This window comes from Bison bison, unplaced genomic scaffold, assembly GCF_000754665.1.
Source record: "Bison bison bison isolate TAMUID 2011002044 unplaced genomic scaffold, Bison_UMD1.0 scf7180017864198, whole genome shotgun sequence".
Lineage (NCBI taxonomy): Eukaryota > Metazoa > Chordata > Mammalia > Artiodactyla > Bovidae > Bison > Bison bison.
The window spans coordinates 2511782-2530530 of record NW_011494770.1 but is presented as its reverse complement, the minus strand read 5'-3'; the positions used below and the strand labels follow the sequence as shown (position 1 = coordinate 2530530).

Here is an 18749-nt window from a genome sequence, read left to right as displayed (position 1 = left end):
CTTGGCAAAACTCTATTAGTCTTTTCCCTACTTCATTCCGTATTCCAAGGCCAAATTTGCCTGTTACTCTAGGTGTTTCTTGACTTCCTACGTTTGCATTCCAGTCCCCTATAATGAAAAGGACATCTTTTTTGGGTTTTAGTTCTAAAAGGTCTTGTAGGTCTTAATAGAACCGTTCAACTTCAGCTTCTTCAGCAGTACTGGTTGGGGAATAGACTTGGATTACTGTGATATTGAATGGTTTGCCTTGAAAACGAACAGAGATCATTCTGTCGTTTTTGAGATTGCATCCAAGTACTGCATTTCGGACTCTTGTTGACCATGATGGCCACTCCATTTCTTCTGAGGGATTCCTGCCCGCAGTAGTAGATATAATGGTCATCTGAGTTAAATTCACCCATTCCAGTCCATTTCAGTTCGCTGATTCCTAGAATGTCGACATTCACTCTTGCCATCTCTTGTTTGACCACTTCCAATTTGCCTTGATTCATGGACCTGACATTCCAGGTTCCTATGCAATATTGCTCTTTACAGCATCGGACCTTGCTTCTATCATCAGTCACATCCACAGCTGGGTATTCTTTTTGCTTTGGCTCCATCCCTTCATTCTTTCTGGAGTTATTTCTCCACTGATCTCCAGTAGCATATTGGGCACCTACTGACCTGGGGAGTTTCTCTTTCAGTATGCTATCATTTTGCCTTTCATGTTTTGTCAAAGAATGCTCATCCCACTGGCTGGCTCCTGTGCTTCATTCATATCTCAATCTCCCCCACCAAAGTTGCCTTTTAAGGAGGGCTTCCCCAGCACTCCACCTTTAGTACCCCAACCTTTACAATAACTATGACCTTAAGCTGTTATTTCAGAGCACTTATCACTAAATGAAACTGTCTTATTTGCCTAATTTATTGTCTGTCTCCTCTATCAAGGATATAGGATTTCTGATTCTAGGGCTCTTGTCCATCTTGTTCATGGATGTCCCCTGATTTTTCACAAGTGTCCAGCCAAAATAGATATTAAATACAGAACTTTGAACATGGAACTATGTGATTTGAAAGAATACCTTCTTGCGCCCTTATGTTATATCTGGGGTTGCAAATACAAATGCCACATGGCTTAGATGGATACTAAATGCATGGGTCTTAGAGAAAAATAGAGACCATCTGAACTTATCTAAAGAATCAGCTGCTCTTGACTACTACTGTTGCCAGGCTACAGTGCAGATCTAGTGTGGTCAGATCTTTCCATTTATTATTGGGATGACAAATAATAGATGGGTTGACATAGCTCAAAATTAAACCTGTTTATAAGCTCTGCTCATACAGATAAGACAATTCAGAGATAAGCTGAGATATTGAGAACAGATATTGAGAAGATCACACTCTACAGCATTGCTTGTAACAGCAAAGAATGGGAAACAACAAAAACACCCATCATTATGGGAATTCTCAAATAATTTGGAGCAAGCCTATTTGATAGAATACAGTACAATTAAGACAAATGAAATCTAGCCATCTATATTCATGTAAAAAGATCTCAAAAACATACAGGTGGGTGACAAGTCAAGTTGTAGATCAATATACAAAATATAATAGTATTCATGTAAAACCAGGATAACTGCGTTTATCTTTGCTTTGCGTATCTGGCATGGATATGATGCCAGATATAGTTTCGTCACTAGCAGTGCTGGAGAAGTACGTGCTGCTCTCTCATCTCTTCAGTCTAACCGTTTATGAATCTAAAATCTCCCCATCCCCATCCCCACCGACGGAGAAGGCTATCCAGACTAGGGAATGAAACAGGGATTTGCCCCTCACTTAGGAGAGTTCGATCTCTCCCAGTTCTCAATTCCTTCTCCAGAGGCGGTATGTGTAGAGACGAACAGCCTTGGCGAAAGAGAGACGTGGATTTATCAGCCTTTTTCAGTGTCATATTCTTCATTTCAAAACGCAGATTCTAACACCTACCTTATAGACTTTAGTGAGGTTTACAGTTAACGTGTCAAATGACAGTAGCTATTTATAGTACCAGTAATAGAATTTCATTTAAGGGCTCAGCATCAGGGTCGCTAAACAGAATCACGGTTTTTCACGCTGCCTTCCAACCAAAACTGATTTACTTTGCTTTATCCTGGCGATGTTTCAGAAACAATCCAGAAGAGTTGCTATGGCGACACTCTGGTTCCGCCTCTAAGCTCGTTCGAACAGCTTGCTGGGAATTGTAGTGCGTGGGAGATTACACTCACGGAGGGAGCGGGGCAGCTTCCGGAAAAGGTATATTTCCGGTTCTTGCCTTCACGCCTACCTTCCTCATCCTCCCCGCTTCTGGGTCATTGAGCCCAAAATAAAAGCCCATCTGTGTGTCTTCCTTTCCATGCTTGTCGAACTTACAGTTGAAGACAGGATAAGGGAAGCAATGTGATGCCAGGGCCGTAGAAGGGAGCCGCACAGGTGGTACAGGAAGAGGCGGGGCGCCCGCCCAGGGCACGGAGGCTCTGCCTCCTACATCACTTCCGTAAACAAAGAGCACTGTGGAGGCGCAGGGTCCGGGATGTGAGCCCGGCTCGAGCTGCAGCGGTAGCATCGGCGGCTGCGGCGGTGGCTTCAGAGGCCCCGGGGTCTTTGCAGGGTGAAGAGAACCACGATCCCCTTTCTCCTCAGGTACGAAGTGGAAACAAAGGCACCTCCGCAGTGTCCCTTCTAGGCCCCTCCCATCACTCTCTCTGGCCACTACTGTATTCTGGGCGGTGAAGGGTCTCCGTGACGGCTGATTCAGTTCAGTTCAGTCGCTCAGTCGTGTCCGACTCTTCGCGACCCCATGAATTGCAGCACGCCAGGCCTCCCTGTCCATCACCAACTCCTGGGCAAGGGAAATGAGGTGAAGTCTAAAGAGACTCTTAGTGGTCTTTCTTGGAGGCTGTGAGTTCCTGGCTCTCAAAAGACTACGAGCTGTATTCTGTGAAGGTCTTTTCTGAAAGGTTCCTTGCTGCTTGATATACAGGAGGAATTTCGGTGTTCCTGTAGTAGTGATGTTACTTCCCAACATGGGTAATTTTCGAGCCCTTCCCCCTCAGAACATCTTAGTTTAGACCACTCTCGGTTTATTTGCGTTGCTTTACTTCCTAGTTTTCTTTTCTTTTTTTTTTTTCGTCTTGTATCACCAACTGTATATAAGCGTCATTAAATTAAAAAACCAGCGTGTTTATGTGTAGCATAAATGTATAAGATCCTTGCCTCTGAAGAACTGATATCCCATCTTCTGTGTTGTTATTTTTTAATTGTTATAATTTAATTTGTGTTGCATGCCTAACCAACTCCAGAAGGTCTGTTCTGTAACTGAGAATGCTTCTTAAAGGAAAAAACTGTTAACCAAGATTTAAGCAGTTTGTTCTCTGCAGTGACAGACTGGGCAGTACAGCCTTTCCTTTACAGCCTTTGGTTCTTTGGCAGTTTAGCTCCAGTTATGATTGTCTAGAGTCAGCCGAATAAACTGAATTCAGTAGTTTAATAACAGTGCTAGTAGCACACACACATAAAAGTTGTTTTCATTAAAATTCTCAAGTAATTACTTTAGGAGTGATATCAATGTATTTGAGTCTTTTTGAATGGTCATTGTTGTTTAGTTGCTAAATGGTGTCAGAAGACTCTTTTGTGACCCCATAGACCATAGCCCACCAGGCTCCTCTCTCCATGGGATTTTCCAAGCAAGAATACTGGAGTGGGTTGCCATTTCCTTCTCCATTGAATGGTCATAGAATGATTAAATTCAGCACAGCACAGTCAAGACCTAATGCTGCTAAGGCTTTTTGCCATCCGATGAGACAAGTAATCATATAAATTTCTCATCTTATGATACATGAAACAGTATAATTAGGAAGAGTTGAATTTATGCATAAGTAAAAAGGAAATGTAGAAGGATGTTTTTAGATAGGTGGCTGTTAAGAAAATAAAGCTGGTTAATACATAAAATTAAGGGATAGTACTGGGTAAATTCCCTTGTGGCCCAGCTGGTAAATAATCCGCCTGCAGTGTGGGAGACCTGGGTTCGATCACTGGATTGGGAATATCCCCTGGAGAAGGGAAGGGAAAGGCTACCCACTTCGCAATTCTGGCCTAGAGAATTACATGAGTCCATGGGGTCACAAAGAGTTGGACACGACTGAGCAACTTTTTCTTTCATATATATTCTCTCTGGAAAAACCGACTGTAATTTCATAGTGTAACTTTTTAAATGAAAATTCTTTGGCATTGCCTTTCTTTGGGATTGCCTTTCTTGGAAGTACGTGAACCATGAACTTTCAGATGTTCAAGTTAGATTTAGAAAAGGCAGAGGAACCAAAGATCAAATTGCCAGCATCCATTGGATCATTGAAAAAGCAAGAGAATTCCAGAAAAACATCTACATCTGCTTTATTGACTATGCCAAAGCCTTTAACTATGTGGATCACAACAAACTGTGGAAAATTCTTAAAGAGATGGGAATATCAGACAACCTGACCTGCCTCCTGAGAAATCTATATGCAGGTCAAGAAGCAACAGTTAGAACTAGACATGGAACAGACTGGTTCCAAATTGGGAAAGGAGTATGTCAAGGCTGTATATTGTCACCCTGCTTATTTAACTTACGTGCAGAGTACATCATGTGAAATGCCAGGCTGGATGGAGCACAAGTTGGAATCAAGATTGCCGGGGAAATATCAGTAACCTCAGATATGCAGATGACACCACCCTTATGGCAGAAAGCAAAGAAAAACTGAAGAGTCTCTTGATGAAAGTGAAAGAGGAGAGTGCAAAAGTTGGCTTAAAACTCAACATTCAAAAAACTAAGATCATGGCATCCGGTCCCATCATTTCATGGCAAATAGATGGTGAAACAGTGAAAACAGTGACAGACTGCAGCCACGAAATTAAAAGACGCTTGCTCCTTGGAAGAAAAGCTATGATCAATCTGCTCCTGCTGCTGCTAAGTCGCTTCAGTCATGTCTGACTCTGTGCAACCCCAGAGATGGCAGCCCACCAGGCTCCCCCAACCCTGGGATTCTCCAGGCAAGAACACTGGAGTGGGTTGCCATTTCCTGCTCCAATGAATGAAAGTGAAAAGTGAAAGTGAAGTCGCTCAGTCGTGTCCTACTCTTAGCAACCCCATAGACTGCAGCCTACCAGGCTCCTCCATCCATGGGATTGTCCAGGCAAGAGTACTGGAGTGAAGTGCCATTGCCTTCTCCAATGATCAACCTAGACAGCATATGAAAAAGCAGAGACATTACTTTGCCAACAAAGGTCCGTCTAGTCAAACTGACCTGTGGTTTTTCCAGTAGTCATGAATGGATGTGAGAGTTGGACTATGAAGAAAGCTGAGTGCCAAAGAATTGATGCTTTTGAACTGTGGTGTTGGAGAAGACCCTTGAGAGTCCCTTGGACTGCAAGAAGATCAAACCAGTCAATCCTAAAGGAAATCAGTCCTGAATATTCATTGGAAAAACTGATGCTGAAGTTGGAACCTTGGCCACCTGATGCAAAGGACTGACTCATTTGAAAAGACCCTGATGCTGGGAAGGATTGAAGGCAGGAGGAGAAGGGGATGACAGAGGATGAGATGGTTGGATGGCATCACTGACTCGATGTACATGAGTTTGAGCAAGCTCTGGGAGTTGGTGATGGACAGGGAAGCCTGGTGTTCTGCAGTCCATGAGGTCACAAAGAGTTGGACACAACTGAGCAACTGAACTGAACTTTTTTTATATTGGCAAAACTAAATGTATATAATAAAATTTCATGTTTCCTTGGAAATAGAGAAAGTAAATTCAAAATAGTCATGGAACAAGTTTAACTTTACAGAACAGTTTTTGTCAAGGAACCAGAATCAGTATTATGTCTTGGGAGAAACTGAATTTCTATGTGATAGTTGAAATAAGGTTTCTGGTTGCTAGTTAAAATGCAGGTACCTATGTCAGCTGGGAGGGATTGTGGGCAGGAGGAGAAGGGGACTACAGAGGATGAGATGGCTGGATGGCATCACTGACTCGATGGACATGAGTTTAAGTGAACTCCAGGAGTTGGTGATGGACAGGGAGGCCTGGCGTGCTGTGATTCATGGGGTTGCAAAGAGTTGGACACGACTGAGCGACTGAACTGAACTGATGTCAGTTATACATCTGTTTAAATCTAGTTCTTTTTTCAAAGAATACATTTTAGAAGGGAAACCTAAAGACTACCTAAGGCTTGAGTCAGGCTGAATGATTTGTTTGGTGTTTAGGTGTCATACCCTTTCTATAATGATATAGGTTTTTTGAGGGCAAGGACTTTGTGTTGCTCAGAACTGTCTCACCAATGCCCAACATAGTGTCTGACATGTGGAAGAGAGTAAATATTTATGGGATGAATTAGTAAAATGATGAACAAAATTTCTTGTCTAACAGGCAGTTTTGGTTAGGGCTTCTGTGTATTTCGTACAGTAAATTAAGCTCAAGGATCCTTGTTCTAACTTTCTTTAATGACCTCTGAAATTCTTGATCATCTTTCAACCCATAAAGTGGGTCTTTGAACCCCTTTCATTTTGGCATCTTACAGCATATGTGTATAAATCTGCTGTATTTCCTTAGGTCATAAGAAGCTGGCCTGGGTGCAATAAGGAACTTAAAACAATGGAGGAGCGCAAAGTGAAGAGGAGAAGTCCTAAGTCCTTTAGTGCCCACTCTACTCAGGTTGTTAATACCAAAAAAAATGCCATTCCAGTTAGTAAAAGCACGGGGTTTTCAAATCCTGCATCCCAGTCAACTTCACAGCGACCAAAGTTAAAAAGGTGAATTCTTCTCTTTTACATTATTATAGCAAAATGCTATTAAAGGAAATACTAAATCCACTCAGTCTTATAACATTTTTTTTATCTTGGTTTGACTTTTGAGGCACATACTATATGTGATTTAGAAAAAATTTTATGAAGGTTACAGTGTACAGAGATTAAAAAATGCAGAATGAATGATTGGCTTTAAGGCTCTTTGTCTCATATTAAAATATACAGAGCAAGAGAACTTGTAGACAAAGTTGATGAGTTAGCCAGAAATGGAAAAGAGGTATGTGGTGGTGGTTTTTTAAACTGAATATTTGTGCTTTAGTTTTTTTTTTTAATAATAATAAATTCATTGTTTTAATAGAAATGATTTGTATTTATTGTAAATATTTAAACACAGGAAAAATTCAAAGAACAGAAGAACACTAAAATTCCACCACCTGGAAGTAATCACTATTAACATTTGGTGAACATCGTTTGTCTTAAAACTTGAAAGGAAATGGGACAAGTTTGAATGTGTTATGTATTACTGCTGCATATATGTATTTTGTAGTGTTAGATATTTGGAAAGCAAGATAATATCTTTAGAGGAAAAGCACTTTGTAACCTCCATCCTTTAGATAGTTATGATTACATAAAGTTCCAGTTGCAAGTTCATCATGAGAATCAGTTAAGGAAGTAACGCTGTGACACTTTGTAGCCGCTAGATTTACACAAAAGACAAGAGGGCTGTCTTGGTGGTGATCTTACATTCTTTTTGAGGAAGCCGAAGAGACATAACCAAAGACACTTGGAAAAGAACATTCCAATAAGGACTAAATGAAAAACAACAGGAGTTATAAGGGCTTCTTTTAAGTACGTTGTCCTACTGGAAAGGAGTTTTCCTCCTGGAGGAGTTTAATTTGGAGTCAGATTTTGAATATGGTTATGGTTGGTGGAAAAAGAGGGCCAAGAGATTTGCAAGGAGATTACTCCTTTTTCCAAATTTTTGCATCACTTTATTTGTAGCTCATTGTCATTTTCTACCTGGTACTTTTATTCCTATACGCCATTCTAGAATGTAGGCTTCCTGAGGCCTGGGGCTTATGTGCCAGACAGTATTTAGAGTGGCATTGGCACAAAGTATAATTTCAGTGGGTACTTTTTAATTGAATTATTTTAAAATAAAGTGAAACAGCATGACATGATCAAAAAACTTGAAGTAGGAAGGGACAGATTTATATTTTCTTTTTTGAGAGGGTTATTAAATGATGAACTGACAGTTATTTGGATAAAGCTTCCAGTTTGAAAAAAAAAAAAACAATTTGCTACACCAAGACCTTATATTCTGTAGTAGTTTATCTCAGATTTTAATGTGGGTATGAATCTCCTGGGGATCATAAACTACATAAAATGTAGTTTCTGAATCAGTCAGTCTGGGATGGGGCTTCAGATAAGCAATTCTAGTAAGCTCACAGGTAATAGGGATGGTACAGGTCTTAGACAGCACTAGAGTAGCAGTCTAATATCATATACATATAAAATTACAAATCTTGCTTTGTGAAGAACTGTTACTGACCTACTGTCAACAGCCCATGTGTTCTAAATTGATTTCAAGAGAATTAGTTTGTCTTGCCACCTTCCCCCTACAACCCACAGCCCACCCTATTCATCTGACCCAAACTGTAGTGAGTACAGCTGTGGGGAAGATGTCTCCACACAACATTATGCAGAAACTAATTGAGTACTCAGTATATGTGTACTTCAGGATCTGTAGTATGTGTTGGGGTTATAAAAGTAACCCCTGTTCCCAGTTAGTCTTTGAGCCTTCATTCACATACCACCTTTAGGAAGTTTCTTCTGCTGTCCCTAGGCTGAATGAACTGTTTTTTCTCTTTGTTCCCGTATCTCAATGTGTGTAGCACCATCACTCAAGTGTTTGGGAGCCTGGGATATGCTAGACATGTATAATAAGAATCAATCTCTACTAAGGGTTCTGAAAGGGCCTTCCTGAGGAAATCACATTTAAAGGATGTGTGGGAAGTAGCCTGGCAAAAATGGCAGTGGCGGGGCAGGGAAGGATGCTAATGTAGGCAAAGGATTAGCTGAAAGTAGATGAGAGAATGGATTTCTAGGAAGCAAAAGAAATTCAGAATGTCTGGAGCATTGATAGAACAAGAGAGAATAGGATTCCTGAAGGTTATTGGACTACTGAAGGGTTTGAATTAAGTCAATTATATGATCTGATTTTACTTTTTAAAAATTGACTTGACTGCTCTGTGGGCAAGGAAGCGGGACTCAGACAATACACAGAGGCAGGGAGACCAGTTGGGAAGCTGTTGGACTCGTTCAAATAAAGAACAGTAGCAGTGGAGAAGGAAAGAACCAGAGAGCTTATAGAGAGCTTTATGGATATAATCAACAGGACTTCCTGCCTGCACATGGGAACCATAGGAAGCTGGAGGAGTCAAGGGTGATAACAGACTTTAGCACTCCATAACATCATGATTGTGAATTTATGTCTGTCTTTCTCCTTAGACTGGGCACGCTTCAGTACAATAACTGATGTCCTGTGCATGTTCATGTACTCAGTATCTGGCACCAAGTCAGCTACAGAGTGGGGGCCCCATAACTGCTACTGGACAACCCATAGTTCGGGGAACAACTGGGATAAGGTTTAGATGAGAAAGCAGAATGTTTCCTGAGAAATGAAATATGAAACTTAGGCTAGTAAGAAGACTTACTAATTCTCTTTTCAGTTATTTATTTATTTATTTGCATATCTAAAGAATTAGCATACTGGAGGAAAAGAATTTCTGGCAACCCACTCCAGTATTCTTCCCTGGAGAATTTCAAGGACAGAAGAGCCTGGCAGGCTACAGTCCATGGGTTGCAAAGAGTCAGACACGACTGAGAGGCTGAGCATGAAGATGTATTACTCAAACTTTTTATATATCTTAGTAGTTCTAGTTTACATTTGTTTGAGATTTTCACAGCCTGCTCTTCTGGTTTCTGCCTTGAAATGACTGGTTTTATTTTGTATTGCTTTTATCCTTATGTCTTGTTTTTATGGAAAAATCCATTTAACTCACTAATTTTGCTGAATGTAGAACAACCTGAAAAAATAGAATGATCTCTTTTTAAAGATAATCACATGCAGTTGATTTTTTCATTGTCTCCTTTTAACAGAGTGACAAAGGAAAAGGCCAGACCTCCGGGTGGAGAAGGGAGAGGCGCCCAGGCAGCCCCGATCCAGCACTCCTTCCTTACCGACGTCTCCGACGTCCAAGAAATGGAGAGGGGCCTGCTCAGCCTGTTAAACGACTTCCACTCTGGCAAACTCCAAGCATTTGGTGATCCACAGTGTTTCTGTCCACTCTTTTCCTTCTCAAGATGTTTGCATCATATTTTCTGCATGTATTTGTCATTCCTTTTTTTAAAGTGTCAGGTTTTTTTTTATTAGAAAAGTCCAGAGGCATAAAATGCAATTATCCTAGATTTCCTTTGTCATGGGATATAATTTGCCTTTTAAAATTTCAGGAGAAAAGATTTTTTTTAACAAGGGTTGATTAGTTGAAATGTTAAAGTAGGATTGCTGTTGATGGATTAAGTCTCTTGAAAGTGTAACAAACAATAGGGACATTCTTTGTCAATTAAAATATTTTAGATTTAGTGTTTTCAATTTGGAAACACTCGATTATTTTTCTTTGAAGCCTAAACTTATTTCTTGCTCATGAGTCCTGATTTTCAAGAATTTCATGGCTGAAGTTCTTATAAGACTGTTAATTTCACTCAGATTATTATAAAATGCTGGGTTACTTAATTCTAATGGCATTTGTCAACTAGGACATGAATTAGATGGTATTAACACTCCTATATATGATATTAATATGTCTGGATTCTTTCACTTAGTGTAACGTATACTGTTTTTTAAAGAAAATTTATTCAAAGGAAATTTATTCAAAGCTAAAAGCATTCTTATATTTAAAAAATTTTTTTCTATATAATTTTTTAATGCCTGATCATGTTTTAGATTGTTGTTGTTTTCTTGATCAGGGATTTGATTTATAATTTTACGCAGAAAATATGCAGTCATTACAATGTAATTTACAAAAGAAAGAAAACTGATTTATCTTATATACCTAGACTTTAGAAGTTTTTCCTCAAGACAGTTAGTTTAACCTATCCTAATCTTTATTAATGTTCTGGAATGTTCCCCCAGGAAATGAATGTTCCATTGAACAGATGGAACATGTTCGGGGAATGCAGGAGAAATTAGCTCGCTTGAACTTGGAGCTCTATGGGGAGTTAGAGGAACTTCCCGAGGATAAGAGAAAAGCAGCCAGTGACTCTAATCTGGAGAGGCTTCTGTCTGATGTGAGTACTGTCCTCTTTTTTTTTAATCTTTTTATAGTCAAAATTTGTATTGAGATAAAATTCACCATTTTAATCATTTTAAAGTATAAGTTCAGTGATTTTTAGTATACTTACAAAGTTGTACAGATATCACCACATCTAATTTCAGAACATTTTCATCACTCCAGAAAGAAAGCCTATACCTCTCCATTCTCCCCTCTCCCCGTCCCACAGCAACCACCAATTTATCTTCTGTCTCTATAGATTTGCCTACTCCGCACATTTTGTATAAATGGAAATTATAAAATATGTGACTATATATGTCTGGATTCTTTCACTTAGTGTAACGTATACTGTTTTTTAAAGAAAATTTATTCAAAGGAAATTATATTTACATCTAAGCATATTTTCTGAGATGCTGGCAAATCTAAAAGTAAAAATATTTGCTTCTTTACATATATAAAGGATCTTAAGATATAAAAGTATCTCAAAAGATCCTGGCATGATTAATACATTTCGCATTAATTACTCAGGTGGTAGTTGCATATACATTTGGTGTTTATTGTAATTTAGTCCAGGGTCTCCATAGAACTGTATAACTTTAGGCAATTTAATGTTTTTGTAACTCGGATTTTTCTCTCTGTAAAATAGGGATGGTTAATTCTACTTGCTACTAAAAGCTGAGTATCATGTGAAATCTTTTTGTAATCCATAAAGTTTTTAAAGATTTTGATCATTATAATGGCAACTTTTTTCTTTTAAAACCTATCAGAGATGATTATAGTTAAGAATGGTTTTAAGAATACTTATAAAGCTTCTTTTTTTATCATATGATTTTAACTCTTTTCTCATATTCTTATTTCATAAATACTAAAGCTACTTTATTATTATTTTAAGTGATTTTCTCAGTCTAAGAAGTTTTGGAAAGTTCTTTAATACTTTGCTTTTTTATTTAAAGAAAGTTTAAATGAGAAATAATTTATTTAATATCTGATTAACAGTTATCTACTTATGATATTTATGTTATAAAAATGAAAATTAAATTTGTTGCTTTGTGTTTACAGCTAGAAGAATTGAATTCTTCCATGTATCCTTTGCTTAGTATCAGCAGTGAAAAGTTTATAGATTGTAATTTTTGGTGAATAGTACTAATCAAGTGAAGAAACCTACTATTATTTACTGGGGCCATTTCTTTTTCCTTTTGGTTTCTAAGTGGAATTTCCTAATTGTTTTGTATGCTTAAAATTTGTTTTTCTCTCATTTGTGCCTTACTTTGTGTTGTTTTTAGAATTTTAAAACAAAATTTTAAATATTTTAATCAAAAGAATTAAGAATTAGCCTAGTTGCCATATACATTATTTTGAATCTTAGATTCTTAAGGTAAATGGAAGTTGGATGGTGGACATAATAGACTACACTAAATTTAATATTAGAATTAGATGCATTAAAAAAGGTGTATTATGGGGTTAACTTAAAGGAAATCACCCAGGCACATGTAAAATATTCATGTTTTGACATTCCAATTTAGAGCATTTATTTCAAGAACTTTTTAAAATGTATTTTTGAATGTAGTGATAGGCACAATATGAGGTATGTAAGAATAAAAAAAAATGATCCCGTCTATATAGAATAATTTTAGAAGTAAGGCATCTCTTTGAACCAAATAATGAGATACTGGTAAGGATACTGGTTATAGAGTCAAGAGATTTGATTTTCAAAATTTGATTCCACATTTTGCTAATGTAAATTTTGGTAGATTGTTTAACATCTTAGAGTGTCCTCTGTAATTTGAGATAATTGCTACATGTAATGATGTGTATATGAAAATTTCCAAACTATATGTTATAGACTATATATTTTAAAAATATTTTGCTATTATTGCTATAAAATATACTATTTCTAACTGCTAAATTGTACAATAACAACAATGAAGAAATAGGAAGATATATATATAAATCCAGTAGTAGTAACTAATATCTAACCTTTATTGAATACCTATTATTCGCCAAGTATTATATGAAGCATTTTACATGCATTATCTCATTTGGTCCTCCCCATGAAAGTAGGTGGTTCTACCCTTCATTTTACAGATGAAGAAAATACACTTTTAAGAAGCCACATAAACTGTAGGGAGATATGGATGTGAGATATCATTGTCAAGAAAGACTTTAATACAGCGGTAAGATATGAGTTAATTAGGAGGTGTTTCTCAAGGGATAGTTCCTAGTTCTTTTTTTATATTCTTTTTATAAAAATATTTTTATCTATTTATTTATTTGGCTGCCCTGGGTCTTAGTTGCAACATGTGGGATCTAGTTTCCTGACCAGGGATTGAACCCAGGTCCCTGCGTTGGAAGTGTGGAGTTTTAGCCACTGGACCACCAGGGAAGTCCCTTTTATATTTGTTTTAAGCTTCATATTCTATGCTTTATATTCTTTCTTATATGCTTATGACACATAATTCCTATCCTCTTATCTGAGTTTTTGTTAAATATTTAGACTTATTTGTCTCACCAACTTCCTCAGTTCAACCCCCACATTTAAACAAGGCATGGTGGTAGAGTACAAGAACATGGGCTTTGGATTGCCTGGTTTCAGATCTTGGTAAGCAGCCGTAAACTTGAGCAAAGCCTGGCAACCTTAGTTTCCTCATCATTAATAAATGTTCTCTCTGTAATCATACTTCCCCCTCCTAATTTTCCTCTCTATATTTTTGTTCAGTCACTAAGTCATGTCAGACTCTTTGCAATCCCATGGACTGCAGCATGCCAGGCTTCCTTGTCCTTCGCTATCTCTCAGAGTTTGCTCAAACTCATGTCCATTGAGTCAGTGATGCAGTCCCACATTCTTATCCTCTGTTGTCCCCTTCTCCTCCTGTCTTCAATCTTTCCCAGCATTAGGGTCTTTTTAATGAGTTGACTCTTCAAATCAGGTGGCCAAAGTATTGGAGCTTCAGCTTCAGCATCAGTCCTTCCAATTAATATTCAGGATTGATTTCCTTTAGGATTAACTGGTTTGATCTCCTTGCTGTCCAAGGAACTCTCAAGAGTCTTCTCCAGCACCACAATTCAAAAGCATGAATTCTTCAGTGCTCATCCTTCCTTATGGTCCAACTCTCACATCTGTACATGGCTACTAGGAAAACCATAGCTTTGACTATACGGACCTTGGTAGGCAAAATGATGGCTCTGCTTTTTAATATACTGTCTAAGGTTTGTCATAGCTTTCCTTCCTTCTTTTAATTTCATGGCTGCAGTCACTGTCCTCAGTGATTTTGCAGCCCAAAAAGGTAAAATCTATCACTCTTTCTACTTTTTTCCCCATCTGTTTTCCATGAAGTGAAGGGACCAGATGCCGTGATCTTAGTTTTTTGGATGAGTTTCAAGCCACCTTTTTCACTCTCCTCTTTCACCCTCATCAAGAGGTTCTTTAGTTCCTCTTTGCTTTCTGCCATTGGAGTGGTATCATCTACATATCTGAGGTTGTTGATATTTCTCCCAGAAGTCTTGATTGCAGCTTGTGATTCATGCAGCCTGGTATTTCACATGATGTACTCTGCATATAAGTTAAATAAGCAGATCGTCTTGGACATCTGAGTGCCTCCCTGAGCATGTACACTTGGACATTTGGGTAACCCTGAGCCCAACTCATGAATGACAAAACCAGAGAGAGACAACTACAGTTAAAGACTCAAAACCAGTGGGTCTCATTGGCAGAATGCATACTACTTCTACCTTAAAGTGACTGGTCACCCCTTCAGATCAGATCAGATCAGTCGCTCAGTTGTGTCTGACTCTTTGCGACCCCATGAATCGCAGCACGCCAGGCCTCCCTGTCCATCTCCAACTCCTGGAGTTCACTCAGACTCATGTCCATCGAGTCAGTGATGCCATCCAGCCATCTCATCCTCTGTCATCCCCTTCTCCTCTTGCCCCCAATCCCTCCCAGCTTCAGAGTCTTTTCCAATGAGTCAACTCTTTGCATCAGGTGGCCAAAGTACTGGAGTTTCAGCTTTAGCATCATTCCTTCCAAAGAAATCCCAGGGCTGATCTCCTTCAGAATGGACTGGTTGGATCTCCTTGCAGTCCAAGGGACTCTCAAGAGTCTTCTCCAACACCACAGTTCAAAAGCATCAATTCTTCGGCGCTCAGCCTTCTTCACAGTCCAACTCTCACATCCATACATGACCACAGGAAAAACCATAGCCTTGACTAGACAAACCTTTGTTGGCAAAGTAATGTCTCTGCTTTTGAGTATGAGGCCGAGCTGAATGGGGGAGACAGAAGTTGGTTAGTCTTAAGTATGGGTCACCCATTAGAGATGGTTCTCAAAGTGAGGTGTGAAATGATGTTTCATTGTTACAACTTTTAGGAGCACCAGAATGAGGTACATTCAACTATTTTGGGGCATTAAATAGGGGAAGGTGGGTGCAATGCAGTGTTCTTTTTATCCTTTATATTAGGTTCCAGTTGTTAAGCTAAACTTAGGACACATTTGAAAAAAAAGTATTGGGATTTGGACATGACATAGAAAAACTGGTTTCTAATCTACAGGGTATTGGGCTTTGGAAAAGAGAGAAGGAGAGGGAAGAAAATAATTTTTATATATTTCTTTCCCCCATATATATTATGAAAAAAATAATTAAAATATCTTCCCAAAGATTTTAGGTAATTGAAATATATCCCTGGATATCTGTGAGCAGTGTTTTCTGGAATCTACATACAGAAGAAAGAGCAGTTTATTATCTGCTGAGCAATAGATAGGATTGAATAATTTTTATTAGTTATTTAGAGAGCCTTAGAAAAGGCTACAGTCCCTGACAGAACAAGTAGAAAAGTCTCTGCCTGCTAAGAATGATGATAAGTGGTCAAACATAGCCCTGTTATCAGTGCCCCTATTTTTTTAATGTTCAAGATTATTTAAAAATCCTTTCTATTACTATAGCAGATATTGCTAATCAGTCATGGCACTGTCTGCCATTTAACTGGACAGGGACATGAAATTACTTGCTCTCTCTTAATTACAGTTAGTTGTCAGGCATTATCAGTTCTGTTTTATATTCTTTCATTCTCTACCCTCATCACCTGATTCTATAATATTTCAAATTTCTGTTCTCTGGAAACTCTAGAGTTGCACTGTTGAATATGACAACCACTAGCCAGGTTATCTACTGAGCACATGAATTGTGTCCAATATGGATTGAAATATGCTATAAGTATAATGTGCACACCTACTTTCAAAGATTTAGACTGAAAAGAAGAATGTAAAGTATCTTAATGTTTTTATAAAGATTACTCATGAAATGATAATTTTCTAATTATTAGTATAAATAAGTATATTTTAAAACTGTATCTGTTGCTTTCATTATATTTCTGCTGGACAGTACCGCTGTAGACTTTAGACATTGCCACTAAGTTATTCTTCCTAAAACATCACTTTTATCTTGCCATTCCTGTTTCTTACCAAGTTTTTCACTGTGTCAGACTTTTTAAAGGCTCTCAATAATTTGATCGCAACATATTCGTCCTGTTATGTTTTTCATTATTTTTCATTCCCATCAAGTTGATTCTCTGGATGCTCAAATTTATGCTCACCTTAATGCCTTTGTTCAGGTTGTACTTTCTACCTAGAGTTACTCTGGCCTACCCTTTCTCCTTATCAAATAACACTCAAGCTGACCACATTCATAAAGCATTTTGTTTGTACCTCAGACTAGCATTCTGCCTTGTTTCATCTTATATGTGTTAAATTTCAAGCTTCCAACCGAACGAGAATATCTTTGACAGCAGAGCTCATGTCTGTACATTTTTTGCAAACATCTGCTACACATGTATTGCTAGCATTTAGTTGTCCCCGGTATATCTAGATCATTGTTTGAACTGGGTCTTGAAAAACAGCTGGTAAGTGGATCATATAGGTGAAAGAGGAAAATGAAAGGCAGTGATTTGAAGGATAGGGAATAAACTTTGCAGGAATTCTATCCTATTTCCAGTCTTCTTGAAGAATAGTTCAGAGGATTATAGGAAAGGTTTTAGAACTATGATGATTTTCTTCTATTTTATTCTTTTGGACTTTCAAAAAGAAATTATCTTCCCAAGGATCATAAAGTGGTGTTGTCTTCTCAAGTGAATTTTGTTAATCCAGTAAGTTTTCATATTTTCATATTTACCATGAAGATGATTCTTGCTGCATTAAAGTCATTTTGTACTCTGTTAGAACCAGGAACACAGTCTTGAATCAGTGACTTTAAGTCTTCAAATTCTAGACATAGTAAAATACTTCACTACATTTAAAGACCGTCTTACCACATCCAAGTTTCTCAATAACAGCATAGGCACTTTCTCTTTAAACATATTTCTTTTTCTAATACCTCTGTCTCTTAGCTCTTGAATGTAATTTCCAGAAATGTAAAAGAAGTACTCATTAGAGAATGAAAATGTTCTTAACTGATGACTTCAGACAAAAACTCCATTTGGCAGATGCACAAGATGTTCCAAATACTTCCACCAGCTAAAATAAAATTCAGTTGCTGTCTCGTGGTTTGAAGAAAAGCAGCACTATTTACTTTTCCAGCTGAATCCAGTAGCAGAATCATCTTCCACAATAAGGAATTAAAGTAATTAAAGTGCAAATACAGTGATTGCTTTCACATGCTGCTTTTAGTAAACTTGACTTGCCATAATTCACCTAACTGGAGGTCTAGGCCTTGTTGAAGGCTTAATCAGGAAATGTGATACAGAGCTTTTGCTGCTATGCTTAATATTGTTGCCTTACGGGTTTATACTTGAAATGCACTGTGCTAAATGTTGATGGGGCTGAAGGATTTATCCTTCCTGAGCTCATCAGACTTATTCCACTGTTGATAAGTTGATGATGCACAGGCTTTTTGTGGCAGCCCAGCTTCAGTTTACATTAGACAATCAGTACACACACCTGGTGTGTTTTCCAGTGGCCAGTGACAACAAAATGTTGAATGAATATTTGTGAAATTTGCTATTTTTAATAAAGTGATTGTTTTAAATTAAAAACAGTCTCTCTGTTTTAGATAAACTTACAGTCTTCAGTCTGGGAATACAAGGGCTGGCTCAATCCTCAAAGGGTAAACTGTATTTAGAAAATTGAGGTTCTGTACCTTTCTTGCAAACCTTGTACCTTGTGCACATTTAAATATTGATATAGTGAAAAAGAGCCTAGGCTTTGATCTTACTTAGACCTTGGTTTGAATCTCCATTCTGCCCCTTAGCTTTAGGTTCATGTGTGTTTACTCAGTTTGTGTTTTTTTTAACCTAGAAAAATGTGGTTAATAACCAGCTTGTAATGGCTGTACTGAGGAAGTAAAACATGTACATATAAGATCTTTAGCACAATAGTTGACACCAGTAATGTTCAGCAGTCAGTACTTATTAATATTAACATTAGCTTTTAAACAATATGTGAACCGTGAACTTCCAGATGTTCAAGCTGGTTTTATTTATTTATTATTTTATTATTATTATTATTTTTTACTTTACAATACTGTATTGGTTTTGCCATACTCAAGTTGGTTTTAGAAAAGGGAGAGGAACCAGAGATCAAATTGCCAGCATCCACTGGATCATCGAAAAAGCAAGAGAGTTCCAGAAAAACA

At 37.9% G+C, this 18749-nt stretch overlaps 1 protein-coding gene across 1 annotated transcript in view; it reads left to right on the top strand.

Annotated features, from left to right (window-relative positions):
• Nucleotides 1-18167, top strand: part of CCDC28A (coiled-coil domain containing 28A) — a 98638-nt gene extending 80471 nt beyond the window's left edge. The window contains exons 5-11 of the mRNA XM_010844302.1: nt 2144-2271; nt 2434-2658; nt 6600-6799; nt 9956-10119; nt 10989-11143; nt 12187-12209; nt 17582-18167. Coding sequence (XP_010842604.1) covers nt 2144-2271; nt 2434-2658; nt 6600-6799; nt 9956-10119; nt 10989-11143; nt 12187-12209; nt 17582-17636 — 950 coding nt within the window. The 3' untranslated portion in view covers nt 17637-18167. The remainder of the gene's footprint in view (nt 1-2143; nt 2272-2433; nt 2659-6599; nt 6800-9955; nt 10120-10988; nt 11144-12186; nt 12210-17581) is intronic.
• The last annotated feature ends 582 nt before the right edge of the window (nt 18168-18749 follow it).